At 52.1% G+C, this 27,877-nt stretch overlaps 2 protein-coding genes across 2 annotated transcripts in view; both read right to left on the bottom strand.

Moving 5' to 3' along the window:
- LOC124966922 (leukocyte immunoglobulin-like receptor subfamily B member 3) overlaps positions 1-27,877 on the bottom strand; it is a 106,771-nt gene that overhangs the window by 68,914 nt on the left and 9,980 nt on the right. The gene's annotated exons all lie outside the window — the stretch shown is intronic.
- LOC124966915 (leukocyte immunoglobulin-like receptor subfamily A member 6) lies at positions 384-27,771 on the bottom strand. Its single transcript, XM_047528795.1, has 8 exons — positions 27,738-27,771; positions 27,545-27,580; positions 8,906-9,190; positions 8,581-8,770; positions 3,591-3,721; positions 3,101-3,382; positions 2,541-2,840; positions 384-774 (listed from the first exon to the last, which is right to left on the bottom strand). The coding sequence occupies exons 1-8, from the start codon at positions 27,769-27,771 to the stop codon at positions 638-640; spliced, it is 1,395 nt and encodes a 464-aa protein (XP_047384751.1). The 3' UTR covers positions 384-637.

Below are 27,877 nucleotides of genomic sequence, written 5' to 3'. Positions count from 1 at the left end.
AGGGGAGCTAGGTGTCCGGGTGGGAGGAAGGAGGGGAACAGCTTGTTCACAGTGTCACCATGAGCAACGCGAGGACCTAGGGATTCAATGAAGAAAGGAAACCCTGCAGGACCCAGGGAGCCATGCCAGCCAGGGGACTCTAGAAGTTCCAGCTGGATGGTTTCTAAGACCAGCAGTGAGCAGAGGAATCTGGACTTAGAGCCAGCACTTGGGTGACAAGGCAATACCTGGGCACGTGGAGGTGGCCAGGAGGGACGTGGACAGTAACAGCAAACACTCAGCAGGACTCCCGGGTTTTTCACGTGACTTTTTCAGAGCCATGCCACAGTACCAGCACCCGTTACTCAGTCCTCAGACACCAGCCTGTGGCTCCACCTCCGTGTTTCAGGGAAGCTGCACAGACAGCCCCCGAGGGGGACAGGCTCCTGGAGGGCTGCAGAGAGCGGTGGGCCAGCCCTGTGTGCTCACAGCACTGTGGGGAAGACTGTGCAGCCAGCACCCAGCCGTCCTGACCCAGCCACCTTTGCTGCCAGGACAGGGTCAGGGTGCAGCCCCAGCTGAGCCAGGTGGTCTGCAGACCTCTGGATGGTCCTTCATCTCCCACTCTGCACTCTGGGTGCTGCCTGTTCTCTGCTGTTCACCTCCTGGCTGCATCTTGGGTCCCTCTCTGGTCATACTGAGCCTGAAACAGCAGGATCCCGAGGACCACCAGGACCAAGGCAGCCATGGCCATCCGGATGAGGTTACCCACTGTGTAATCCTGGGGAGGGGAGCCTGGGAATGTGGACACAGAGGGCAGAGGTCAGGGCAGACCCAAATCACCCCAGGATCCCCCACATCCACCCAGGAAAGCCATCCCCCTAGCCAGCATTAGACCCTCAGAACCAGCCCCAGGGCTGAGAATCCTCCTGACTCCCTGTCCTGGGGTCTGAGCTGCTCTGTGATGGGCGGAAGGTTTCAGTGTCTCCTGAGAATCAAGGTAGAGGAGGGGCTGTGTGAAGTCGAGGACCGTGTCCTGCCTGGACCCCCACCCTGGGCTCTTCTCACACAGGACTCTACGGAGCCCCTGAGAGCCCTTCCCTGCTGCTCGCGTCCCCTCTGCTCCTCTCCCTGGTTCGTCACCCTCACTGTGCTCTGTGAGTTCAGCACTGTGTCTGAGTCACGTTGGAGCAAGTTCAGCTGAGCCCCAGAGCTCAGGGCTGGTGGGGAAAGTGGTCCCTGGTTCAGGGGTTCTCCTGTCCTGTGTGCTCTGCCCAGCCTGGGACTCTGGACCAGGTGACCACATGCTCTAGAGAGGAGAGTCCACTGGTTCCCCTCTTGTGGTTCTGAGGTCAGGGTTGCGGGCTGGTCCTTGTGGCCACAACCACTGTGTCAGAGGAGGAAGAGGAGCAGGAGGAAAGGTGCAGAAAGGCTCTGAGCCTGGACAGGAACCTCCTGGCCCCTCCCAGTCCCTGGACATTGTGAATGAAGAGAGGCCACTTCACGCACAGCATGCTGGGCCTTGGCAGAAGTCACCTGCAACCCTCTCCATCACACCACATGGCCTCAGTCCTCTAGGCACAGAGCTATGAGGAAACTGAGGCTCACCCAGGTCCCCAGCAGGAGAAGCAGAGCTGGGGCCTGAGCTGGGGGAGTCTGACTTCCAGTCTCCTTCCCTCCACCAGAGCTCAGCCTGAGCTGCAGGGAAGGAACCTGGACACCCTGATGGCCCTGAGCCCTCCCTGCACAGGGTCATGTCACTGCACAGAGGGGACAGTGCCTGCAGGTTCAGGCCCTGGGGCTTCCCTGGGTGCCTCCTCTCCAGCAGGGCACAGCCCAGGTCAGCACTGAGGGGAATTGAAGGTCAGGGCCAGGCCTCTCCTGTGCACGTGGGGACTCTGAGCCCAAGGGGAGGGGCTGTCCAGGTCAGCGTGTCCAGAGGAGGCTGCTCCACCCCAGCTCAGCCCTGTCCTGGGACCCACCTCCTGCCAGAGCCCCTCACTTACCACTCTGGGGTCCTGGGTCCGTGGGGGTGAGGGGCTGCTCCTCAGGGCCTCCTGGGGTGGGTGGGAGGTGAGGGCTGGGCTGCCTGCTCCCCACTTCGGTTGGCTGCTCGTCCCTAGACTGGGACCCAGTGTCACCTGTGCCTTGACCTCACCCACGTGCCTCCAAGCCCTGAGTCCCGGGCCCTGAGGTCCCCACCCACCCCTGTACCACAGACAGAGGTCTAGCCCCCTGGGATGGAGGCCTGTGCTGCTTCCTGTCCTGCCTTGTCCTGTGGTGAGGGATCATTGAACCTGGAGACTGGTGGGACATTGGAGAGGGGTCCCTCTGGCCTTTCTGTTGGTGGTCTCCCCTGAGCCTTGCCAGCCACCCTCTGCCACCAAGTCCCTGCAGGGCTTCAGGGCTGAGGCTTGGAGGGGAGGCCCAGGAGGGAGCTGTCCCGTCCTCTCCTCTTCTCACTGTCCCTTCCTCTGGGGTCTCCTCCGACCCCAGCACTGGGCTCCCCTGGGGACAGACCTGGAACTGACCGTGAGCACAAGAAAGAATGGGGGCCTCACCTGCCACCACGAGCTCCAGGGGCTCACTGGGCTGGGACAGCAGGTAGGGGTGGTCACTGTTTGAGCCGTAGCACCTGTAGGTGCCCCCGTGGACCAAGGTCACAGCACTCAGCGAGAAGCTGGCTTGAGAAGGCGCAGTCCTCTTCTGCCCGGGGCGGCGCTGGGGAGGAGCCCCTGACCCCTCCTTGGACAGGAGGAAGGTGTCAAGCCCCACCTCAGAAAGACACTGCAGGGTCACATTCTGCCCCCAGGCCACTGATGGCCCTGGGTGGGCCCTCAGGGAAGGTTTCTGGTACATTCCTGGAAGGAGGAAGGCCTGGTGTGTGGAGCAGCCCCTGCCGTGTGCCCTTGACCTTGACCTGCCCCTGGGACTCTGGGGCCCCTTTCTCTGCACCTCTCTGTTTGGGCTTCTCCAGTTTTTCAGTGTCTCCGTCCCTCTCCCCCCGCCCCTCAGCCTCTACTGCAGGACCTTTCCGCTGGACCCCCACCACTACCAGCCAGAGCCCTGGCCTAGCACCCGAGCAGACCACCAGGACGTGGGGACGGGCAGGGCTCCTCACCTGCTACCAGGATGTCCAGGGGAGCGCTGGGGGCTGACCACGTGGAGGAGAGGCTGTGTCCCCCATAGCATCTGTATCTGCCCCCCTGGGAGTGACCCACGGGGCCCAGGGGGAAGACGGGACTGTGCTGCCCATCAAGGCGCGGGGGCACTGTGGGCTCTGAGTCCTTGACCAGAGCAAATCTGTCGAAGCTGGACCCCGAGTGACACTGGAGGGTCACGCTGTCCCCAGAGAGCAGCAGCGAGCCGGGCTGGGCTGTGAGGGAGGGCGGCCTGTCCACACCTGAGCACACAACAGTGGTGTCACAGGGATACTCCGTGTGCCCGCTGGGGCCTGCAGGAGGGCATTCCTGGTGCCCACCCCACGCTCCTGCCCTGTGGTTCTGCCCCAGGAGATCCGGGTCACTGGGCAGCCCATCAGGGTGCCCTGGCTCACGGCTTTGGTCCTTCTGGGGCCCAGGAAAGGGTGGAGCTTGCAGAGGACTCCTCACCTGTGACCTGGAGCTCCAGGGGGTTGCTGGGCTGTGACCACAGGAAGCCATTGTGGCTGGAGGAGCCGTAGCACCTGTAGGTGCCCCCGTGGGTGTGGGTCACGGGGTCCAGGGAGAACAGGCTGAGCCACCTCCCCCGAGAGAGGCTCGGTGCCATGGGCTGGGGTGTTGCGGTGTCCCAGTGTGCGGATCCGAGGGGGACGCTGGCCTTGTCTCTGGAGTCCCACGGGGCCCAGGTGTCATATGCAGGGTCCCCAGCTTTGAACAGACGGTAGGTGTCCGCCTGCAGGGACCCCTGACACCAGATGGTCACTGGGCTCCCCGTGGCAACCATGGGGCCAGGGTCAGCCCAGATGAGGGGCTTGGGAGGGTTCCTGAAAAGGAATGGGACCTGGGGTTCAGGGAGGTCTCCCCGCCTGCTGGTCAGCCCAAGGCCCTCAGACTGGCCACCACCGCAGGCCACAGACTCCCCTCTCCCAAGCCCCCAGGAGGCTCGCTGGCTAAACCAGGAGGCCTGAGACTCACCTGCCGCTGTCTTGGCCCACAGGCCCCGACACAGCCCTGGAAGAGAGCAGGCCCTTGAGATGGTCCCCAGGTGAACCCAGGGGTCTCGGGACCACCACGGCGCGGCGCCTGCCTCTGCCTCAGCCGCGACCTGCGCGCCATCCTCTCCCTGGTCTGGTCCTCTGAGCCTGAGCTCCAGGCTCTCAGGGGCAGCCCGGGAGGGGCCCGTCCCTGTCCCCAGAGCTCACCCAGGCAGAGGAGGGTGGTGAGAGCGGGGGTCTGGGCGCTGCCTGCCATGGTCCCGGTGGGCAGAGCCGAGCCTGGGGTCAGTGGCCGACGGCCTCTGGGCTCGTGTTGCAACTGGAGGTTCCTCTTCAGCGGCTGCACTGGAGGGGGCTGTCCTGCCCCCGGGGCTCTGGGCTGTGCCCGAGGACAGGGCTGAGGAAGCAGAGGCTCTGGACCTTTCAGAGCAGGTCTGAGCCCAGCGGCCCTGTGCTCTGCTGCCTGGCCTGTCCCCACCTCACCAGCCTGACCAGGGAGGCCTACAGGGCCTCAGGCAGGGGCCCTGCCCAGTCTCACTCCAGTTCTAGACCGTGGCCTGGGCCGCCTCCCTCTGCTGAGCTCTTGGGTGCAGGTTCTCTTCCTCTGCCGGGCACCCCAGGCCTGCGAGCGGTCACCACAGGCAGGCAGGCCCGGGAGCCAGAGCCGCCAGCGAGGCAGACGGTCTTCCTGGACACACGAGCCAGGGTGGACGGGGGTCCTGGGCGAGCTGTGTCGAGGACATGGACCCAACACGTGTGTGTCTCCACCATGTGGTGGTGGCTGGACAGCAGTAGATCCACAGGGAACACCACCGTCAGCAGGGCCAGAATGGACCCTCACGGTCCCCTGGGTCGCGGCCCTCGTCAACAGGTCTGTGATTCCATCTTAATTTCTAACCTCTGAACCTCAGTTCACACACCCCTCACACCATGATGTATAAATAGGTCACGGAAGGTCGAAGACAGGGTCAGAGTGCCACAGGGTCGCAGGACGCTGAGCCAGAGGTGAGAGCAGACCAGCAGGACGTGGGACCAGGCAGGGGTCCCTCACCTGCTACCAGGATGTCCAGGGGGCTGGGGGCTGGTGGGCAGAGAAGGTTGTTTTTTGGTGCTGAGGATGGAACCCCGGGCTGCTTCACACGGAGCCACATCCCCAGCCCTTTCTAATTCTTTATTTGGTGACAGGGTCTCATGTGAGGTCCCAGGTGAGGCCCGGGTCCAGGGCACCTTGAAGCAATGGGCTTCAGGAGGAAGGGCCTGGGCAGAGCTCATGAGGGACAGCAGGAACAGGGCTCTCTTCTGGAAGGCCCCGCCACACAGGAACGAGGGACTCCCTGGGGGACCACGGCGGCGTCTGCCAGGCCGACCCTGGAGCGCTCTGGTCGGCCCTCTGCCAGGTGGTCCCTGGGGTCTGTGGGCTGATGGCCCAACGGGTCTGCCCTGTGGAGGAAGGAGGGGCTCCTCGTCTTCCTGGGTCCAGGCTGTGGACAGCAGCCCTCCATGTCAGGTGGGCTCAGGGCGTGGCCGTGAGCGGGGTGGATGCAGCCTGTGTCCCTGGGCAGTGTCGTGTACAGCGTTGGCTCTAGAGCAGGAATGTCCTGTGCAGCAGTCGAGAGCATCTCTGGCCTGAGTGTCAACGGCCGAGGTGCCGCAGAGCTGTGGACGGTGGGCTGGGGAGGGACGAGGCGGATGGAGGGTGGGACCAGGGGCGGGGGAGCCGGCTCTGCAGGTTGAGAGGACCAGGCTGGGCCGGGCCAGGAGGGCTGGCATGGCGGCGTGGACAGGGCGTCTGGAGCCTTCTCCAGGCCTGGGCTGTGCCGATGGCCAGGGGTCGTGGGCAGGAGGGCTCCGGCTGCACTGCCCGGCGTTAGCCCTGCCGGGGAGGAAACGCCCAGGGCTGGGGTGCCTCCCCTCCATGCTGGGCTGGCGGGAGCCGCCAGCGGGTGTCACAGGACAACCCAGGAGAGGAGCCTGGGAGGTGCTGGGAGACTCAAGGCCCCACGGAGGGGCGCCTGGTTCCCTGGCCCGAGAGGGGCTCTGCTTCTCCATTTCCTCCCGTCTCCCCGCTTGTTTCAAGTCCCCTTCGCTCCGAGTCCCCTCTCCCTCTCAGCCCCCTCCTCCCCTGGGCGGGACCCCGTCTTGGACAGGAGCCCCAGACCCTGGTTAAGGCGCCACGGAGCATCGATCCAGAGGCTGCCACCGAAGACGCCACGCAGGGTGACAGTCCTGGTCAGCCTCGAGGGGACGTCCCCTGACCAGTCTCCATGTCCTGCTTGTTCCCACTGCAGTGACCTCTGCTCTCTGTTGGCCCGAGGACCTGGGTGACTGGGGCGTGGTCTCCAGTGCCTGGTGGGGCTGTGAGGACCGTGGGGGGGAGGCTCTGGGGTGGTGAGGGTGACAGTGTACAGAGCCCGGAGCTGACGGGAGCCACACTCCAAAGCCTGCTCCTGCTGCTACCCCAGAAGAGGGAGTGGGGTGCACGCTGGGCCTGTGGGCGCAGCCCAAGCCAAGGAGAAGGTGCTGGAGGAGCGGGACCCAGGGAGCAGGCAGAGGCCGACGCTGAGCGGCTGGGGCCTGATGGGCTCCCTCTCTGAGGAGCTGAGGACTGAGCCTGGGCCTGCTGGTGGCTGGGACCTGACCTCCACACAGGGACCTCAGCCGTGGGCTTTGGAGCCTCAGGCATCGCAGGGGTGGCGTCCGCGACTCCAGCAGGGCGGCCTGGGGAGAAAGCAGGCGCTGCAGGAATCTCAGGCTCGTGCAGTGGTGAGTGAAAACCTCAGGAGCCCGTTCCACAGCAGGAGGAGACGGTGGGTAGAAATCAGGGACCTGGAAGTGAGACCCAGGCAGGCCCAGGACGGAGCAGACTGGAAAAGAGCCCCGAGGACAGTGCTTGGAGAGAGAGCCCCGACTCACCAGGTCCCCAGTCCATTCTGAGTTTAAGGAGGAGGCAGACGCCAGGCACAGGCTGCACTCGTGTGGTCACAGAGGCCGGGGAGGCTGAGGCAGGAGGATCCCCAGTTCAAAGCCAGCCTCAGCAACGCAGCCAGACCCTCAGCGCCGTCAAAGCTCAATGAGACCCTGACTCAAAGTACAAAGTACAAAGTGCTGGGGCTGCGGCTCTGTGGTGGAGCCCTGGGTTCAACCCCAGTCCCGAACATAAGAGGCCAGGGTGGGGAGGCGAATGGCGGGAGCGGATGGAGGGACCCAAGCTCTGCTGGAAGTGAAGGAGACCAAGGGCAGCAGCAGCAGCAAAGGCTCTGGAAAGAGCTGGTCCTGGAGAGCAGGTGGGGACTCCAGGTGACTCATCCTCAAGACCAAGGGCCATGGAGCGAGCGGCACAGGCAGCAGACACTGCAGAGCAAGGAAACTCAGGACCTGGCCCTCCCCACGAGGGGCCACTAGCTGGCAAACCCGTCAGAATCGGCTTTGGCAGGACTCTGATCTGGTGGGCGGTTCAAGCAACCGGGGGGTCCTGGTGAAGAGGACGCAGCTGCTGCTGGCAGCACAGCACGGTGGGCTCTGGCTGCCCCGCTGCCCCAGGCCGCAGCTCCAGGGGCTGTGGCAGATCTGGGGCCCTGGTGGCACCATGGTGCTCGCCTGGGAGAGCAGGGGCCTGCGTGTCCACCTGCCTGCCAGCCGCCCTCAGAGTCCCGGCCAGGGTGGCTCTCCTCCTGACGGGCGTGCCCAGGGCTGCAGCGGCCTCCCAGGGAGGACTTGACCAAAGGCAGTTTTCACTATCATTTATGTAGCGGGACCTGTTTGAACCCAGGCCTCATGCGGACTGGGCCTGCTCTACCACTGAGCCCATCCCAGCCGCGTCTCTTAGGTTTGGAGACAGGGTTTGCCTCAGCTGCAGAGACCGGCCTTGAACGTGTGATCTCCTGCCCTCGCCTCCCAGGGAGCAGGGATTACAGGCATGTGCCACTGTGCCAGCTACCAAAAGTACTCAGGACACAGCTCTGGGATGCCCTAACTGGAGAAAAGGGACTCTGTTTGGACAAGGAGCAGATCAGGAATCCTAGGGAGGAGGAGAGGGGAAAGGGGAAATGCAGGAAGCAAGGGCTCCCGCAGCTCCCGGGTATTCCAAGGAATAGAGCGGGACGTGTGTGCACGCGCAGGATGCGTGCTCGGAGAGACCCTCGCTATCTTGATTAATTTTTTTCCTAGGTGTTTAAAATTTTTTTAAAGTTATTGTGATTGGAATTGTGTTTTTATCATGAATGGGTGATGAATTCTGTCAAAGGATTTCTCTGCATCTAATGCAATGACTAAGTGATTTTGTTCTTAATTCTATATGTGGTATTGATTTTCTTTATTGATTTGCTTATGTTAAAACATCCTTGCATTCTTGGGATAAAACAAACATGGTAATGATAAACATTCTTCTTAATATGTTCTTGAATATGATTTGCTACTATTTTATTAAGAAATTTCACAGGGCCCACTGAGAACTGAGCCTGGAACTGCCCACTGGGGTCAGCTGTGAGTCCAGGGTCCAGGTGAGCTTGTGTCCTCCTTCCTTAGTGAGAACAAACCTGCCATATTCCAGCCCTGAGCCACACTGGAGGGTCACGTTCCCTCCTGAGGTCACCACAGGGCTGGGCAGGGCTGAGAGACAGGGTTTGCTGTAGGATCCTAGCAGAGAAGGAGGCAGGTGTTAATGGGCTCCCTCCTCCACACTGTCCCCAGCTGGGCTGTGACAGGGACAAGTGGGAGCAGACCCCTTCCTGAGGGCAGAGCCAGGGGCTGGGACCCCAAGTGTCCTCTCACCTGTCACCACCAGCTCCAGGGGGTCACTGTGCTCTGACCAGCCAGCAGGGCTGTGATAGTAGCATTGATATCGCCCTGCATGGTGCTCAGTCATGGTTGGGATGGGGAACTTGGCCTTGTTCCTGGTCTTCTGTGGGCTCTGTCTGTCCCAGGGCACTGAGCTTCCATCTTTCTCCAGACGGTACTCCTCGGCCTCCAGGGTCCCCTCACACCAGAGGGTCACTGGCCTCCCCCACGTGATCACAGATCCTGGCTCAGCCCACAGGGTGGGCTTGGGGAGGGTCCCTGCAAGGGAATCCGAGGCTGGGTCCCAGCACAGCCCCTCAGATCCCAGCCCTCAGCCCAGCTCCCTCCAGGCTCCCCAGCCTCAGCCCACAGCTGCTGTTCTCCATCCACTGCCCAGGGTGGCTCCTGGTCCCCAGGGAGGAGCAGGACCTGGGCCAGCTGGGGACACTCACCTTGCTGCCCTCGGATCCCGGGGCCCAGACTCAGCCCTGGAAGAGAGTTCCTGTGAGAGGGGAGCCCTGAGGCCTGAGCAGGCCCTCTCCTCCCCAGAGCCTCCTGGGCCCTGAGTCCCCTCTTGGCCAGGGCCTGGCTGTGGGCTGGAGTCCCTCCCAGAACAGGGTGTCCCCTCCCCTTCTTCACTTCTCACCAAGGCAGAGCAGAGCCGTGAGGGTTAGGGTCACGGCATCTCCTGCCCAGGTCCTGGCTCTGCAGATGGAGGAGGTCATAGAGCATGGACAGAGGGTCACAGGATGTGGCCACTTGGAGGCTTGGTTCCGCCTGTCATGGGGTGTCACAATAACAGCTCCACAGGAAGGGGAACTGTTGTCCCCCTGGTATCTTGTCTCCTGTTTCCCCAGCACTGTGTGGGTGGGCCTGGGCTCCCTGCAGGAGCTCAGACAGCAATGGTACCTGTCCTCACCCCTCCACTGTCTGTCTGATCTGTCCTCATCCCTGCAGGGCCAGGAGGCAGCAGCCAGTGCACCTGGTGCCCTCCTGAGCCAGCCCCTTCCAGCTGAAGGTGACCTGGGGCAGGTCCTCCCTTCTCAGGGGCACCTTCTGTCCATCCTTGGTGGTGGGTTCTTGGGTCTTGGCTGGGGCCATTGGTCTCCCAGCCCTGGAGATGGTTTAGGGAAGATGCAGGTCCCCCCTCAGGTGGGCACAGAGCAGCAGACCCTGAGCACCTGGCTGTGCAGTCAGCTGGAGCTCTGCTGGGGGCACAGAGAGGGGCAGGGACCAGGGAGCTCCTCGCCTCTCCTCCTGGTGCTGGTGTGGATGTCCTCTGCTAAATGGTCCCCTTCGGGGCTTCCCCTCTCCTTAGCAGCAGAACCCCCCTCATCTCCGTGGGATGGAATCTGAGGCCTCCTGCCTCCTGGGAATCCCTGTCTCCTGGGCAGGGTGCCCCTCGTGGGCCAGGCTCCAGCCCAGTGCCAGCTCATTTCCATTGTGGTGTTGTCCTGCATAGGGACATCTGGCTTCCCAGACCCCGCGTCCAGTGTGGAGCCCGTTCTCTGCACCTCACGACCTGGAGTGTGGGGTCAGCAGGGTCTGGACATGGACAGGCTCAGCCAGCTTCTCCTCCAGGGCAGGAGGCCAGCCTGGGTTCGGGCCGGGAGAGGTTGGTGGTGCTGGGCTGGTGCCCACTCCGTGAGGCCCATCTGCTCTGAGCTCTCAGAGGTTGTCCCTGCCATGTCTGAAATGCACAGCTCTTCCCGTAAGAGCAGAGGAGGAGAATGGAGGGTTCCCCACATGAAGGAGGACCACAGGGAAGGATCCTCTGGGGTCTGGGGTCATCAACGGTCATCCCCTCTCCCCTCCTGTCCTCTCTCCTCCCCTACCCCTCCTATACTCTCCCCTCACCTTTCCCCTCCCCAACTCTCCCCTCCCTTCCTCCTCTCCTCCTTTCCTTCTCCCCCACCACAGGCTGGGGAGGGAACCCAGGGCTCCAACATGCTGAGTAAGTGACCTCCCACTGACCCAACCCCAGCACTTCCCCAAAGTTCTGACGTGTCCTGGTTTTATTTTTGTTTGTCCTGAAAGGCTCTCTAATCCCCCTTTGATGTCCTCTTTGTTCCAAGGGGGTTCAAGGAAGCCCCTGGTGGGCTCTGGTCTCCCTCTCAGGACCAGTTTCCAGATCCCTCCACTGAGGTCTGAGAAGGTGCCTGATGAGGCCGCAATGTCGTAAATCTGTGAGGCCCGTCCTGCACCTGCCTAGGTGGGCCCTGCGGAGGCCCTGGCTGTGCTGGAGGTTGGCTGGCTCTTCCCTCAGCCCAGCTGCTCTCTGGTGTTCTTGCCTCAGGTCCTGTGTGCTCTCGGGTCCTGCCTGGATGTGTGTCCAGCACTAAGGTGGGACCCGGGCACCTCCCGTCACCGCCTTTCTCAGCTTCCCCTCCTATCTGCCTGGGGTTTTTGCATTTTGTACCAGGGATCGTTGCAGGCAGGGGCACTTAGCCACTGAGCCACATCCCAACCCTTCTTATTTTTATTTAGAATCAGGGTCTCCCTAAGTTGCCCAGGCTGGCCTTGAACTTCCCCCTCCTGCCTCAGCGTCCCAAGTGCTGGGATCACAGCCTGGTCACAGGCTACACCCAGCTCTGTTTACTTGTGTATCTGAGTGCTGGTGGGGTGGGGGTGTCTCCATGATGTCACAGGTGGGTGATGGGTTGACGTTTTTATACTGCTTAATGTCCTTCTCTGTGTCTCAAGACTTGTGTTGACTCACAGTCTATTCTGCTGATGTGAATGTGGTTTTCTCTGCTCTCTCTTGGTTTCTGAATATTCCTTCCCATTTTCACCAGTACCCTCTGCGTTTCCTGAGCTGGGCCCAGGGGCAGGACCTGCAGTCCTGGCTCTGTGGGAGGGAGAGGAGGGAGGTCACTGGAGCCTAGGAGTTCAAGGACCTCCGGGCAGAGAGAGACTCTGACTCAACAATACATGAACAAGTAAATGAACAAGTCAAGGAAACAAACAAAAGCACCAGGTTAAAGTGCATCTTGCAGACAGTGCGCAGTTGCCACTTGGTTTTCCCACATTTTCTACTGGGGCATTGTGGGTGGACATGTGGTGGGATTTGTGTTACACACTCAAACACGCTCACAGTCCAGCAGTATGACTGGACCTCTGTCCTCCTGTGGTCTCCTACTGTCCCTCCTCCTGCCCCTGGTCTCTTCCTCTGTTCTGCTGATCTACTTCCGATTTCCATCAGATCCCTCCATTCTTTCCTTCTCTCTCTCCAGCTTCCACATTTGAGAACAATCCTATGACCCTTGACCTCTGAGTTTGGCTGATTCCACTTAACACCTTGCCCTCTGCTTCCATCCATTTCCTGCAGACGCCACCGTTTCATTCTCTTTATGGCTGAATACGACTCCACTGTGTGTGCACCACATGCTCTTGGTCCAGTCGTCACTGAAGGACATCGAGGCTGCTTCCCTAGTCTGGCCGTTGTGAGTTGTGCTGCTGTCAACCTGGGGTGTGGGTGTGTCAGTGCAGGAAGATGACGTTAATTCTTCAGGGAAATACTGAGGAGTGTGTAGCTGGGTCCCGTGGAGGTTCCATGCCTCGTCCTCTGAGGATCCTCCACACTGATTTCCATGGTGGTTGGACTAACCAAGGTCCCACAAGGGTGTACAAGGGATCCTTTATCTCCACATCTTGTCCAGCACTTACTATTTTATGTATTGTTGTGAGTGTCATTTTGTCTAATGGGAGATGAAATCTCAGAGTAGTTTGATTTTTATTTTCCTATTTGCTAATGATAATGAATATTTTTCATATATTTGGTGATCATTGTACTTCTTCTTTTGAGAAGTGTTTGGTTTGTTTGCCCATTGATTATTTGGATGGTCATTTTGATGCTAAATTTAATGAGGACTTTATATGTTCTGGATATAGATCCTCTGTCAGAAGAGTGGCTAGCAAAGATATTTTTCCTGTTTCATGGCTTCTCTTTTCACATTCAGAATTGCTTCCTTTGCTGTGAAGAAGTTTTTAATTTGATGCCATCCCATTACTAAGCCTTGACATTTTTTCCTCAGCCTAGGAGTTCTACGGAGAAGCTGTTGCCTGTGCCTGTGTGCTGGAGTTTTGACTGTGTCTTCTTCTATGAGTTGCATTTTTCTGGTCTCGTTTTGAGGTCTTTGATCCATTTTGAGTTAACTTTTGAACACGCTGCGTGATGAGGTTCTAGTTTCATTCTTCGCATGTGGAGAACCAGTTGTCCCAGCACCATTTGTTACAAAGGCCGTGTTTTTCTCCACTGCAGGTTTTGGCACCTTTGTCAAGCATCAGGTGACTGTAAGGATGTTGTTTTTTCTATGTGTCTTCTTTTCTGTCCTAATGGTCTATGTGCCTGTTTTTATGCCAGTACCATACCCTTTCATTACTATAGTTGGTAGTAAATTTGAAATCAGGAATTGTGGTGTCTCCAGTATTTTTTTCCTTGATGTGCATTGGCTATTCTGGGATTTTTATTCTTCCAAATGAATTTCTGAACTCCTTTTCCAGCTCTGTAAAAAACATTATTGGTATTTTGATGGAATTGCATCGACTCTGTATATTGCTGTTGGTAGTATGGCCATTTTAACAGTATCAATTCTGGTTATCCATGAACATGGAATATCTTTCCATCCTCTTTCTTCTCCTTTAGTTTCTTTCCTTAAGATTCTATAGTTTTCATTCTATAGGTCTTTCACCACCAGGATTAGCTTTGTTGCTAGGTATTTTATAATTTTGAGATGGTTTTGAATAGGAATGTATTCTTATCAAAAATGGACACAATTTTTTCAAAGGCTTTCTCTGCATCCTTTGAGACAACAAAGTGATTTTGTTCTTATATCCATTATGTGGTAAATTACATTTGTTGATTTGCATATGTTAAAGCAACCTTGCATTCCTGGGATAAACCATTCTTTTTAATCTGTTCTTGAAATGTTTTCTAATCTTTTCTTAAGAAGTTTTGCTCTACGTTCATGAGAAACATTCATCTGTAGTTCACTTTCCTTGATGTGTCCTTCGGTGGTTGTGATATGAGTGTGATATTGGCCATACAATAAATTCAAAAGTGCTCGATCCCTTTGTAATTCATGCAATAATTGGAGGAGCTTTAAAATTAGTTCTTGTTTAAAGGTCTGGTAGAAGTCAGTTGAGAATCCATCTGGTCCTGTGATTTTCTTTGTTAGAGGGTTTTCTGTACTGCTTCTACTTATTACTGTCTATGGGTCCATTTAGGTTTTATGTGATTGAACTTTGGTAGGTCAGATGTATGTTGAAATAGATCCATTTCTTCTAGGTTTTCCAGTTGATTGGAGTAGAGATCTTCAAAACAGTCCCTATGATCCTCTCAATTTCTGTGGTAATTTCTCTTGTTTTCATCTGTACAGTTTAAAATTTAGGTCTTCACTCTTTTTCTTTTGCTTGGTTTGGCAAAAGTCTCATCAGCCTTGTTTGTTTTGGAATGACAGTCTTCATTTCATTGATCCTTTGTAGTGTTTTTAAACGTATTTTTTTAGTTGTCAATGGACATTTATTTTACTTATATTTGATGCTGAGCATCAAACCCAGTGCCTCACACATGCTAGGCAAGGGTCCTACCACTGAGCTACAATCCCAGCTCTTCATTGTTTCTTACTTCTCAATTTTATTGATTTCAGCTCATAATTATTTTCTTCTTTCTACTGGTGTTGAAATGTATTTGTTCTTGTGTTTTAAAGACCTTGATGGATCATTAGGTAGTTAATTTGGTGCCTTTCTGGTTTTCTGATGTAAGCACTCATGTCCATGAACTTTGATCTTAGAACTGCCTTCATAGTGTCCTAGAGGTTCTGGAATGTTGTATCAATATTCTCCCTTGAATCTAAGAATTTGAAAATTGCTCCCCTGCTTTCTTTGACCACCCATTCATTGTTCAAACATGTATTCTTCAATCTTCATGTTGATATAATTTCTGTAGAAATTTTTCACATTGATTTTAATATCATTGCAATATGATCAGAGAAAATGCAAGAATTGTATACATTTTTTAATTTTTGCTAAGAGTTGCCTGTGGCCTTCTCTTTTGGAGAAGTTTTCCTGAGTAAGTGTTTTCAAATACTGTTGGATGAAATAGTACACAGGTGTCTGTTAAGTCCATTGGATTTATACTATATTTCATGTTCAAAGAGTCTTTACTGACTTTATGTCTGGATGACCTATTCAATGGTAAGAGAGATGTGCTGAAATCACTCAGTATTATTGCACTAGCATCTTCCTGAGTCTGTAATTCCACTAGGCTCTCTTTCGTGTAATTAGGTATGTGGAGGAGGAAAGGTTAACTGCAGGATGAGGATATTGGCCATTTTTCTATCTATTACCCAAAAAACTTATCTACTCAAGGAGCTCCCAAGAGCCAATACCCTTTTCATATGAGAGGATTGTGATGGGTCCGGCCATACCAACTCTGGCTTCTTACAACAACAACTCTTCCAACTCTCCTTTATTTATTATATACAGGTAAAGGGGGCAAGGTCCAGGAGGACCTTCTTCTGTGATAGACAGGAGAGGGTGGAGTTAGGGGAGCCATCCTCTTACAGGCAAATTCCAGAAGGAGACAGGAAAACACTCTCATGCAGTTCCACATACTCCTCAGCAGTTCCTAGAAGTCAGGCCTCTGCATCCCATGACTCTTCCTAGTCTGATTCTGCTAAATAAGGATGGCTTCCCACATATGTCAATGTTTGCATCAGAAGTACTGCAATTACATATTTTTCTTGGATTGTTCCTTTATCAGTGTGAGTCTGACTCCTCTGATTAATTCTGGTCTGAACTCTGCTTGGTCACATATGATAGTAGCTACTCTTGCTTATTTTCAGGCTCCATTTGCATGGTCTATCAATTTCCATTCTTCCACTTTCAGCCTGTGGCTGTCTGTGTCTATAACGTACATATCATGCAAACAACACGGAGATGGATCTTAAAAGAATTCTGCACATTTATGTCTCTTAATGGAAACTTTGAGACAATTTACATTTAATGTTCTTATAGAGATAGGTTTATTAATTGCCACCTTTTAAATTTACTTCTAATGTCTAATTTAATCTTGTTTCTCATTTGCTTAGCTACCCTTCAATCAGTTTTGTCATTTGTGAGCTCTGGGGATTGTATTCTATTTATTGTGTGTCAAATATGTCTTTGAGTATTTTCTATAATGTCATTTTAGTAGTCATGTGTTCTTTTAGTTTTTGCTTATCTTAGATGACTTTCACTTCCCATTTGATTCTGAAGGATGACTTTGATGGATAAAGAAATGTTTTTTGACATTTACTTTCTCCTGGTGCTCAAAACACATCTTTCAAAGTCCTACTGGACATTTACAATTTGTGCTAAGAAATAGAATGTAATTCTGACAGGATTGAATCAAAAGATACCGTTACACTTTGTTTGAGGCTTTTAAAATTCTATCCTTCTGTGTATGATTTGAATTTTAATTACAATATGTCATAGAGGTTCTTTTTTGTTTACAGTTATTTTCTTTCAGGGCTTGGAACACATCATTCCAAGTTGTCCTCAATTTTTTAGGATTTCTGCTATGAAATAGGAAGTAATTCTGAGAAGTTTGCCTCTAAATGTGAAGTGATGTTTCACTTAAGAGATTTTAAAATTCTATCCTTTTTCTCTCTGTTAGGCATTTTAATCACAATATGTCATGTACAGTTCCTTCATAAAAAAAATCTTGTCTATTTAGTGGTCTGAGTGCATAGTGATTCTGGATGTTGACTTCATTCTTTATGGATACCTTCTTCAGGGAAATAATAACAGAAAGTTGTTCAAACCTTAAGAATGAATGTCTCTATACATCATCTATACCCATATCTCTTAAATCAGGAGAAGGCACCCAGAGGGTACATATTTGTCCCGACTTGCTTGTTTTCTGAATCTGGGGATGAATCCAGAGCCTTGTGAATAGAGGCTAGCTCTCTACCTCAGAGCTGCATGCTCAACCCTTTGTTACATGCATTTGAAAGGGAACATTCTCATATTGTGTATGTCCCCCATCAGCCTTCCCAAGTGTGTCATGGGGTCGTGTTCTTATTTCCCTGTGGATTTCGTGGGTATCCAGGTGCCCTGACCCTGGAGTAAGTGATGGGAGGCTCCATGTAGATCAAGCAGACATTGGAGTCCTGCACAGTGGTGCTGTGAGCTCCTTCCTCCCACACTCAGCTCAGGCTGCAGCCTCAGGAAGTAGAGTTTGCTGCCATCTCCTGGTGGAGTGTGTTCCAGGGAAGGAAGGGGCCTCCAGGGGACTTGCTGGTCTCACAGAAGGCATTGCATCCAGACCTCTTGAATTTGAGAGGTCAGATGCTCAGTCACAGCAGTGCCAAAATAATGCAGGGACATGTGTCCCTGTAATCCTCCACCCTGGCACATGGCCACTCCCTTGGGAATCTACCTGCATGCCTCAGGGCCACTGAGCATGGCCAGCTGAACCCTGTTGGGTGAGTCCTGTAGCCCAGCTGGTCTGGTAGCACCTCCTCCACTGTACGCAGCTGGTGCTCACCGCTCAGGGATGGACCCTGGTGGAGGCAGGGGTTTCTCTTGTCCTTATCAGCCTTGGTCTTGGGCAGGACTCAGTGCCTGGGCTGGGGGACAAGGCTCACATGTTTGTGTGCCTCCTCCCATGGCAGCCACATGTACCTCCCGTGCTTGGTTGGTTTGGGCAGACTTCCTGTCCCTTCTCCAGAGGATGCCACCTGGAATGGAATTTGAGTTGGATCCTGGTCAACTCAGGATCTGTGTCCTGCACCCCCTCGGGGAGAGTGCCTTGGTAATCCACCCTTTTCCAGCCAATGTGGCTCATCACCTGGACCTGTAGGAAGTCTGTGGCTCTCTCCCAGGGGATTAAGACTTTCTCTCCAGGAGAAGGGTCTGCAGCAGAGCAGATGCCAGGCCACCTTAGTGGCAGCCAAGCAGGTAAGCACCAAAAATGTGGGTTCTCACCTCCTCACCTCCCTTGGTGTAGAAACCCTTCAGAGCTCATGGACAGGAGCATGGGCGTGAATGAAGCTGCTCTGGGTCTGAGGCTCCAGGTGCTCCTGTTCCTTCAGATGTCAGGTAACCTTGACTCCAAGGCATCTTCACAGGTTCAGCTGGCTTGTCCCAAGAGTGTTTGACTGATGCTCATCCTGCTGTGCTGGTCCAGGAACATGTCACAGTGAGACCACTGCATCCACTGAGGTGCAGGGTTCCTCTGTGTTTCCTGCTAGTGGTGATGGTGGACAGATTTAGAAGAGAGAGTCCTGGTCTGTAGTTGTCAACTGTGAGGTAAGATCTGTCCTTTTTGGAAAGACACCTGGAATAGCTTGGAGATCTCTCCTGGAGAGGAGAAATGGAAAGCCCTGCTGCCTCCCGATTAACTGCAGGGTCAGTGGGATCTGAGAGGCCACATGGTGAAATATGCTGTTCCCAGTGCTTCCCCAGGTCACTCAGGCATGTGGCATCTCATAAGTCAAGGTGGCTTGTGGCAGGGGGTTCATGACTAACACATAAACAACCAAACTTTACCCCAAAATGGTCATGTGCTACATGTATGTGTAGAGCACCATTTATATGCTGCTGCTGGTCTGTTGAATGCCTTGTCTTAAAAACCCATCAGAATCTGTGGGCATTGAAGAGTGAGTTCTCCTGAGCTGGACAGAATTGTTGCTGCCCATCCTGCACATGACAATGTGCATCCTGGTTCCATGACAGTGCAGTCTCAAGGGTTTGTGATCGTACTGTGTCCTCAAGACACCCCATCTTCCCGTGATCTGCATGCAGTGGACTTCCTGTCTACACTATGCCTGAGATTTCATTGCCTCTGCTGGAGGACCCCATGCAGCAATGGAGGAGCCGGCTGGTCACACTGACTGGGAATGCAGGGGGCTGCTCACACAGCGTCACACAGAGGGGCAGCCTGGTGGATGGGTCAGCGCAGGTCAGTGGTATCAGTATCAATGTATCAATACCTCAACACAGGGGAGAAGATCACAAGTGTTTTCAAAAGAAGGACTGAGTATCTGTGTCTCACCACCCTGTTTTATCTTCCTGACACACACAAGAAAAGATATTCAAGACCACCACACTGAAAAAACCCAAGATGACTGGGCGAAATCAAGGAAGGCTTAAATAAATGAAGATGTATACCATGTCCATGGATGGAAGCAGTCACCATTGCTAAGATGCGTGACAGGACCATCACAGTGTCCTCCAGAGGTCTGAACTCATCATATGTCAGTTACGACATGCCAAAGGGCCCATATTTCACAACTAGGAAGAGAATCCTGAGGAGGAAGGCAGGCTGCATCTCCCAGGGATAAACCTGGGAGGGAGGAGAGTCTCCCTGCAACCCAAGGACAGTGAGTCCTGCTGACCCCTGACTTCCACCCAGTGACACCAGCCATCCTCTGCCCTCTAGAGCTGAATGACCACAAGCAAACCAACCAGAGCATCGTGTGTGTCTGCACGCACCCAGTGTGTGGGGATCTGCTGCAGCAGCTGGGAGCAGCTCCCAGAGGGTCAGTGAACACAGTCCCTGCTCTTCACAAGGACCTGCATCCTCTGAGTCTTTTCTGGCCATGTGTGGACACTGCTGTCATGTACTGGGGGCAGGAGGGCCTGATGGACGTGAAGCTCTTCCCCTGGGGCAGGTGGCTATGGTGGATGCCATGCTGGTCTGCCCTGTCCCTGGGACCCTGTGCTGATCCCGGGCTCTCCTGCAAGGTCCCCTGCCTCCCAGCAGCCCCTGCTGGCTGAGGGCCTGGCTGCCCTCTCCCTGCTGCAGCGTGTCAGGCAGGTCCTGGCTGCAGCCTGGCCCTGGGCACCGGGCAGCAGGAAGTGCTGCTTCTCCCTGTTCCCTGGTGTTTGTGGTGCTCGTGGCTCATGCTGTAAGGTTCCCTGCAATTCCCTGGATGTTCAATGACCAGGTTTATAGATTAATGTTGTTTAGACATTTCCCCCAATTATTATTGTTTGATATGCTGCTTTTCTCCTTCTTTTTTGCCTTTCTCAAAGAGCTATTTGCTCTGTTTTGAAGATGCTAGCTTAATCATCTATTTTTTTCCTGTCTTTCTCTTTTTCTTCCTGTAATTTGGTGCTTATCAACTGTACAGAGGGGCCAGTTTCATGTGGCATGTCAGGACATGCATGTGACACCACTGGGTGATTTCACTGACCACACCTCCCCTCTTCCCCTGCCCATCCACTTCCTCCCCTGCTGTGGGTTCTCATATTCTTTTTTTCTTTTCTTCCTTTTTTTCTTTTTCTGTGTGTGTGTATGTGGTAGCTAGGATTGAAACCAGGTTGCTTAACAAGTGAGCCATATCTCAATCCCACTTTATTTTTTTATTTAGAGACAGGGTCTTGCTAAGTTGCTAGGGCCTCTGTAATTTATGGAGGCTGGCTTTGAACTTGTGATCCTCCTGCCTCAGCCTCCCGCACCTCTGGGGTTACAGGAGGGTGCACCTCCCTTACTCTATTTTTTTTTTAATTATAAACAAATGGGATACATGTTGTTTCTCTGTCTGTACATGGCGTAAAGGCATACCATTTGTGTAATCATAAATTTACATAGGGTAATGTTGTTTGATTCATTCTGCCATTTTTTCCCTTCCCCCCCAACCCTCCCACCCCTCCCCTCCCTCTATACGGTCCTTCCTTCCTCCATTCCTGCACCCCTCCCTAAACCCAACTCCAACCCCAACACTAACCCTTCCCACCCCCCATTATGTGTCATCATCCACTTATTAGCGATATCATTCTTCCTTTGGTTTTTTGAGATTGGCTTATCTCACTTAGCATGATATTCTCCAGTTCCATCCATCTGCCTGCAAATGCCATAATTTTATCATTCTTTATGGCTGAGTAATATTCCATTGTATATATATGCCACATTTTCTTTATCCATTCATCAATTGAAGGACATCTAGGTTGGTTCCACAATCTGGCTATTGTGAACTGAGCAGCTATGAACATTGATGTGGCTGTATCTCTGTAATATACTGATTTTAAGTCCTTTGGGTATAGGCCAAGGAGTGGGATAGCTGGGTCAAATGGTGTTTCCATTCCAAGTTTTCTAAGGAATCTCCACACTGCTTTCCAGAGTGACTGCACTAATTTGCAGCCCCACCAGCAATGTAAGAGTGTACCTTTCTCCCCACATCCTCGCCAACACCTGTTGTTGCTTGTATTCTTGATAATCGCCATTCTAATTGGGGTGAGATGGAATCTTAGGGTGGTTTTGATTTGCATTTCTCTTATTACTAGAGATGTTGAACATTTTTCCATATGTTTGTTGATTGCTTGTAGATCTTCTTCTGTGAAGTGTCTATTCATTTCTTTAGCCCATTTGTCAATTGGATTATTTACATTCTTGGTGTAGAGTTTTTTGAGGTCTTTATAGATTCTGGAGATTAGCGCTCTATCTGAAGTATGATTGGCAAAGATTTTCTCCCACTCTGTAGGCTCTTTCTTCGCATTGCTGATCATTTCCTTTGCTGAGAGAAAGCTTTTTAGTTTGAATCTATCCCAGTTATTAATTCTTGCTTTTATTTCTTGTGCTATGGGAGTCCTGTTGAGGAAGTCTGGTCCTAAGCCGACATGTTGAAGCTCTGGACCTACTTTTTCTTCTATAAGATGCAAGGTCTCTGGTCTGATTCCGAGATCCTTAATCCATTTTGAGTTTAGTTTCGTGCATGGTGAGAGATATGGGTTTAGTTTCATTCTGTTGCATATGGATTTCCAATTCTCCCAGCACCATTTGTTGAAGAAGCTATCTTTTCTCCATTGCATATTTTTGGCCCCTTTGTCTAGTATGAGAAAATTGTATTTATTTGGGTTTGTGTCCGTGTCCTCTATTCTGTACCATTGATCCATCTTTCTATTTTGGTACCAATACCATGCTGTTTTTGTTACTATTGCTTTGTAGTAGAGTTGAAGATCTGGTATTGCAATACCCCCTGCTTCACTCTTTCTGCCAAGGATTGCTTTAGCTATTCTGGGTTTTTTATTCTTCCAGATGAATTTCATAATTTCTTGCTCTAATTCTGTAAGGTACATCATTGGGATTTTAATTGGAATTGCATTGAATCTGTATAGCACTTTTGGTAGTATGGCCATTTTGACAATATTAATTCTTCCTATCCAAGAACATGGGAGATCTTTCCATCTTCTAAGGTTTTCTTGAATTTCTTTCTTTAGTGTTCTGTAGTTCTCATTGTAGAGGTCTTTCTCCCTGGGAGGTGTGTAAGATTGTACCCACATTCAAAGACCTCTACCTAAGGGTACCTTTCGTTTAATTTTGCCCCACTCCCACCGTGCTAAAGAAGGAAAATTCATAATTCCTGGAGCGATTGATTCTGATTATGCTGGTGTAATATACAATCAAGTTTGGCCGTAAATGTCCTTAAATCTCCCCAAAGGACCTCATAGCTCAATTGACTGTAATTCCTTATATTACTGCCCAACAACCCCTAAATGAAAGAGGGAATGCAGGAGTTGGTTCCACTATTATTGGAGCTTGTTTACCTATTACTGAAAATACACCAAAATTAAGCCTTTGTTTAAACGAACAGTCAATCACAGGCTAATTGGACACTGATGCTGATGTTAGTTACACCTCTGTCAAAGTGACCTGGTGCCTGGCCCTTACAGAGGGCCACCCGGGTTTGGGGCACAGGAGGCACCAGTGCACAGGTGTCCACAAGCTCTCTGTGCTTGCGTTGCCCCTCCCCTTCCACACACAGCAAGTTATCACTCACATTCAGCTGTACATTATGGCATTTCCCTGTGCTGTGTGGGGCAGTGACATCTTGCACAAGTTCCAAACGTCAATGGAGTCACCCTTTTTTGTAGGGGCCTCTGTGAAATCGAACACTTACCATTAAAGTGGAAGGTCACCACTCCTGTCTGAGTAGAACGGTGGCCATTGTCTGAGGAGAAGGTGGCAGCCCCAGAGGCCCCCATTCGAGAACAGGTACAATTGGGATGCATTGAACCTTCTACCAGCCCATGGAATACACCCATTTTATCATAAAGAGGGAATCAGGGAAATGGGAGCATTACAAGATTTAAGAGAAATCAGTGAGTGCATTCAACCTATGGGTCCACTTCCACGTGGATTGCCTAGCCCTGATTTCATCCCTCAAGATTTTTCCTTGTATGTAACAGACCTCAAAGACTGTTTTTGTGCAATTCCTCTCTTTCCTGATGATCGGGAATAGTTTGCCTTCACAGTTGCTGTTTTCAATCATCATGAGCCTGCTGATAGAAGTCAGTGGAAAATTCTTCCTTCAGTTACGCTCAATAGCCCCACATTATGTCAACATTTTTTGCATAAGGCTCTTCAGCCGTTCTGACAGTTATTCCCACATATTCTTTTTATCATTATATGCATGATATTTTGATTACTGGGCCAGTACTTACAAAAGGTACTTCAACTACATTATAATACACACTTTTACAATCTGGCCTCCATGTGGCCACAGAAAACATTCAACAACAACTCCCTATTGACTATTTAGGACAGAAGATACTCCAATGTTTTTCCATTCCTAATATTCCAAAATTGACTCTTCCTTCCAATTTTTCCTTAGTTCATTTACAGCAATTTTTAGGGCATTTAAATTGGGCTCTACCATATATTTCTCTAACTACTGATATGTTGTCACCATTTTTTCAGCAGTTGAAAAAGCAACATTGGGCTGGGGATACAGCTCACTTGGTGGAGTGTTCGCCTTGCAAACGCAGGACCCTGGGTTAAATGTCCAGCACTGCAAAAAAAGAAAAAAGAAAAAGAAAAAGCACCATAATCCCACTAGTTTTTCCCAGTTACCTTCTGCACTGACTGCAGGAGTTAATGAGGAATTATCTACAATCCTTACAGACAGACGCCCAACACTCAATGTTCCTTTATCTCTAATTACATTTTCAGGAAAGCCTTATGCCTTTGCTGCAGCTGTTGCCCTTCATAATCACAACTTGTATAAACAGAGTGGTTATATTCTCCTCACTTTTCAGGAAGAAATATTCTCCCTTATGCTGAAAAGTATGCTCAATTGATCTCAGATGGTCACAATCGTATTTTACCTCTTACGGGAACGGACATTCATGCAATTTATCTTACTTATGGGGAGACTTTACATTTACAGTATTTATAATTTTCTTCATATTATCAGGCTGTCTTCACTGATTTTTTGCTCCATATTATCAGGCTGTCTTTACTGATTTTTTGATTTTGTTCACCTCTGGGTGAACGCCTTTCTTGTTGTGTCTAGTCTCTCATGCTGCCTCTATAATTTCCTCCATTCAAGTTTCCAGCAAGTATACTGTTTATACTGATGGAGGAAATGACAGGGTGTGGTATCTATATTCACTGATGAGAAATGGACTGATTATTACACATTGTCTCAAGCTTCCCCTCAGCAGCAGAATTAGCTAGTATTATTTTGGCTCTTCGTATGTTTCCCACTGCCCGAAACATCATTGCAGATTCTCAGTGTTTAGCCAAACTGAGGCCTCCCATTTCCTCTGCAATTCTGTCACCTCACTTGGACTCTAATCTGCTATCCCTGTTGATCACTCTCCAATCTCTGTTTCAGGGTCCTACAGCTGCAGTATTTCCTGCTCACATAGGCAGCCACACGAAGATTCCCAGAGCACTCACTGAAGGAAATGCTCATGCTGATGCTGCTGTAAAATCGCTTTATCCTCTCTTTCCAGATGCTGTGGAATCACACAATTTTTTTCATCAAAATGCTCGCTCCTTAATGAAGACCTTTCTATTTCCTCTCAACAGGCCCGTTTCATCATTAATATTGCTCTCGTTGCACACCCTTTCCTTCCCCTACTTGGGAAACTGTGAATCCTCGAGGTTTACACTCTAATGCTCTCGGGCAGATGGATGAGACTCACTTTCCTCCCTTCCACCCCTTTTCTTTTGGACATGGTACCATAGCTACATCCCAGGTCTTATATGGGCCAGTGCACATCGTTCAGAGAAGGTCTCAGCCTGTATCTCTCACGTGCTCCTTTCCATTGCCACCATGGGAACACCTCATCTTTAAAAACTGGCAATGCCCCTGCCTACACTTCTAGTGTCTTTGCTCAGTTTTGTAATCAATGGAATATAATTCCAACCCATGGAATTCCTCACAATCCTACTGGACAGGCCTTAGTCAAATGTGCACATCGCACACTAAAAACATGTCTTTGAAAACAAAATCAAAACAGGGTTCCTGGCCTTGCTGATGTTAATAATGCTCTCAATATTGCCTTCTTCACAACAAGTGCTCTTAATGTACATTATGAAGATAATACACATCTCTTGTCCTCTGCCTTGGACAGGCACTTTACCCCTAAGGAACCACTACCAAAGATTCATGTAAAATACCAAGTTCCACCAGATCCAATATGGTGGGACCCCACAATTTGATTCCTTGGGGGAGGGGATATGCTGCTGTTCTTACTCGTACAGTTTCTGTCTGGATTCCTGCCAGATGTGTGAGACCTGTCAATCATCATGAGTTGGCATTGAAGATTTCACAATCTGATTCCCAAATTCCATTTGACCCTGGATGAAAAGGACCCTGATTCAAAAAAGGAAGCTCCAACAAGTGCAAGAGGCCCAAGAGACACTCTGTCTTCTAATCATCTAGTGACTTGGGAGGATATAAAGGGTTTAACAACATCTGCTCTTCAATTACTAGTCCAGATGGGTTCAGAATGTACCCAAAAAACTTGGTTACAGCTCTGTTTGCCAAATTTACCCAAAATTCTTTAACTATGCTGGCTATTATTGTGTTATTTCTGTCATTGTATCCTTGGTGGTGGTGCCTCCATACTTAGCGGAAATTGTTAATTCTTCTGAAATTTGTATCATCAAGTTATTCTTGATATAGGACAGCTATTGAGTGTTTGCTGTTGTTACAACATCTATGGGATACCAAGATTTTAACAACATGTGTTGTTTCAATTTAAGTAGTGATAGTAACCCCATTCTAAGGAATTGGACCATCTAAGACATTGTAGAGAAGATTCAACAAGATGATGGAGGTTGGGATTTATTAGGTTGGTTAACCTCATGGCTACCAAATTCTACCTGGATCTCATAGCTTTTCATTGAAGGAGGTTTATTGATTCTGGCCTTAGTGTGCTGTGGTTGTTTTTGCCAATGGCTGCCTTGCTTTCTCCCTCCACCTTCCTTAAACAGAAGACAAGTTATGTCTACTCAAAAGACCACACAAAACAAAACAAGGGAGTTGTAGGGATTTCAGGTGAGTTAATGTACAGAGGAGCGAAAGTCCTTCCAGTCCAGCAAAGTCCTCAGGACAAAAGGCGCTCTGTTTGAGTGGCTTAGAGTTGCTCCATGACCCCTCTGTCCTTGAGGCCTGGAGGCACTACCTTATTATGATAACCTTTGGTACTAGTGGACTCTGAGAGGCAAGCAGGTTGTGTGATCTGCACGTGTGCAAAGCTAACTGCACCTGTAACCTAGGTAACTTGATATGACCCTGGAGTAGATAATACACTGGACTGGCTTTCCCACGGGAGCCTCTTCTTGCTGTGTGCCATCCTGTGAGCTTGTCCCTTTCTGAGCTCTGTCCTTAACCCTTATGGCTGGACCCCAGTTGACCTTTACCGGCTGGTGACTTAGAGACTAAACTGCTCAACGTGGCCCAGTCTGCTACCTGTTATGGTGACTCCCAGCAGGTCTCAGCTGCTCCTGGCCCTACGTGTCAGGCCCCTGACTGGCTGTGACCCCTAGCTGAGTGTCCCTGGGCTGCCTTGTGCCTGCTGAGGTCCCCTTGTCCCCCTCCTGGCAGTGTGGGTCTGAGTGGTGTCCTGGGCTAGTGGAAGGACAGGGCGTGTAGACTCTGGGCTCATCAGGAGGCCCCTGTCCCTGGGAGGAAGGAGGTGTGGCTGTCCCCTGTCTGAGCTTGAGGACTTTCATCTGGGGTAGGTCACACCTGGGGGCTTCAGATGCAGTCCCCTGCAGTGAGGGCAGAGTGGTGACAGGGGTGAGGCTGGAGTCTGGGACCAGGGGCCTGGAGGGGACAGGACCCATGTGGCCATCCTGCAGCCAGTCCACTTCCTCTGATGTGTCCACATGACCAGGAATGGCCCTGACTCAGGGATGAAGGGGACGCCCCTCCACACCTTGTTGGGAGGAGAGGACTGGCTACCTCTTGGTCTGGGGCAGCCTAGGGGAGGTGACAGAGGGGACAGCGCCTGCAGGTTCAGGTCCTGGGGCTTCCCTGGGTGCCTCCTCTCCAGCAGGGCACAGCCAAGGTCAGCACTGAGGGGAATTGAAGGTCAGGGTCAGGGCTGTCCTGCCCATCTTTCTCCAGGCGGTACTCCTGGGCCTCCTGTGTCCCCTCACACCAGAGGGTCACTGGCCTCCCCTGGGTGATCACAGAGCCTGGCTCAGCCCACAGGGTGGGCTTGGGGAGGGTCCCTGCAAGGGAATCAGAGGCTGGGTCCCAGCACAGCCCCTCAGATCCCAGCCCTCAGCCCAGCTCCCTCCAGGCTCCCCAGCCTCAGCCCACAGCTGCTGTTCTCCATCCACTGCCCAGGGTGGCTCCTGGTCCCCAGGGAGGAGCAGGACCTGGGCCAGCTGGGGACACTCACCTTGCTGCCCTCGGGTCCCGGGGCCCAGACTCAGCCCTGGAAGAGAGTTCCTGTGAGAGGGGAGCCCTGAGGCCTGAGCAGGCCCTCTCCTCCCCAGAGCCTCCTGGGCCCTGTGTCCCCTGATGGCCAGGGCTGGCTGTGGGCTGGGGTCCCTCTCAGAACAGGGTGTCCCCTCCCCTTCTTCACATCTCACCAAGGCAGAGCAGGGCCGTGAGGGTGGGGGACATGGCGTCCTCTCCCCAGGTCCTGGTTGTGCAGATGGAGGATGTCACAGAGTCTGGCGGTACAGAGGGACACAGGGTTTGGCCACTTGGGGGCTGGGTTCCGCCTGTC

The sequence above is a fragment of the Sciurus carolinensis genome, chromosome 16 (genome assembly GCF_902686445.1).
Source record: "Sciurus carolinensis chromosome 16, mSciCar1.2, whole genome shotgun sequence".
NCBI classification, from domain to species: Eukaryota; Metazoa; Chordata; class Mammalia; order Rodentia; family Sciuridae; genus Sciurus; species Sciurus carolinensis.
Note: the sequence above shows the minus strand (reverse complement) of the source record. Positions and strands in the feature narration are given on the sequence as shown.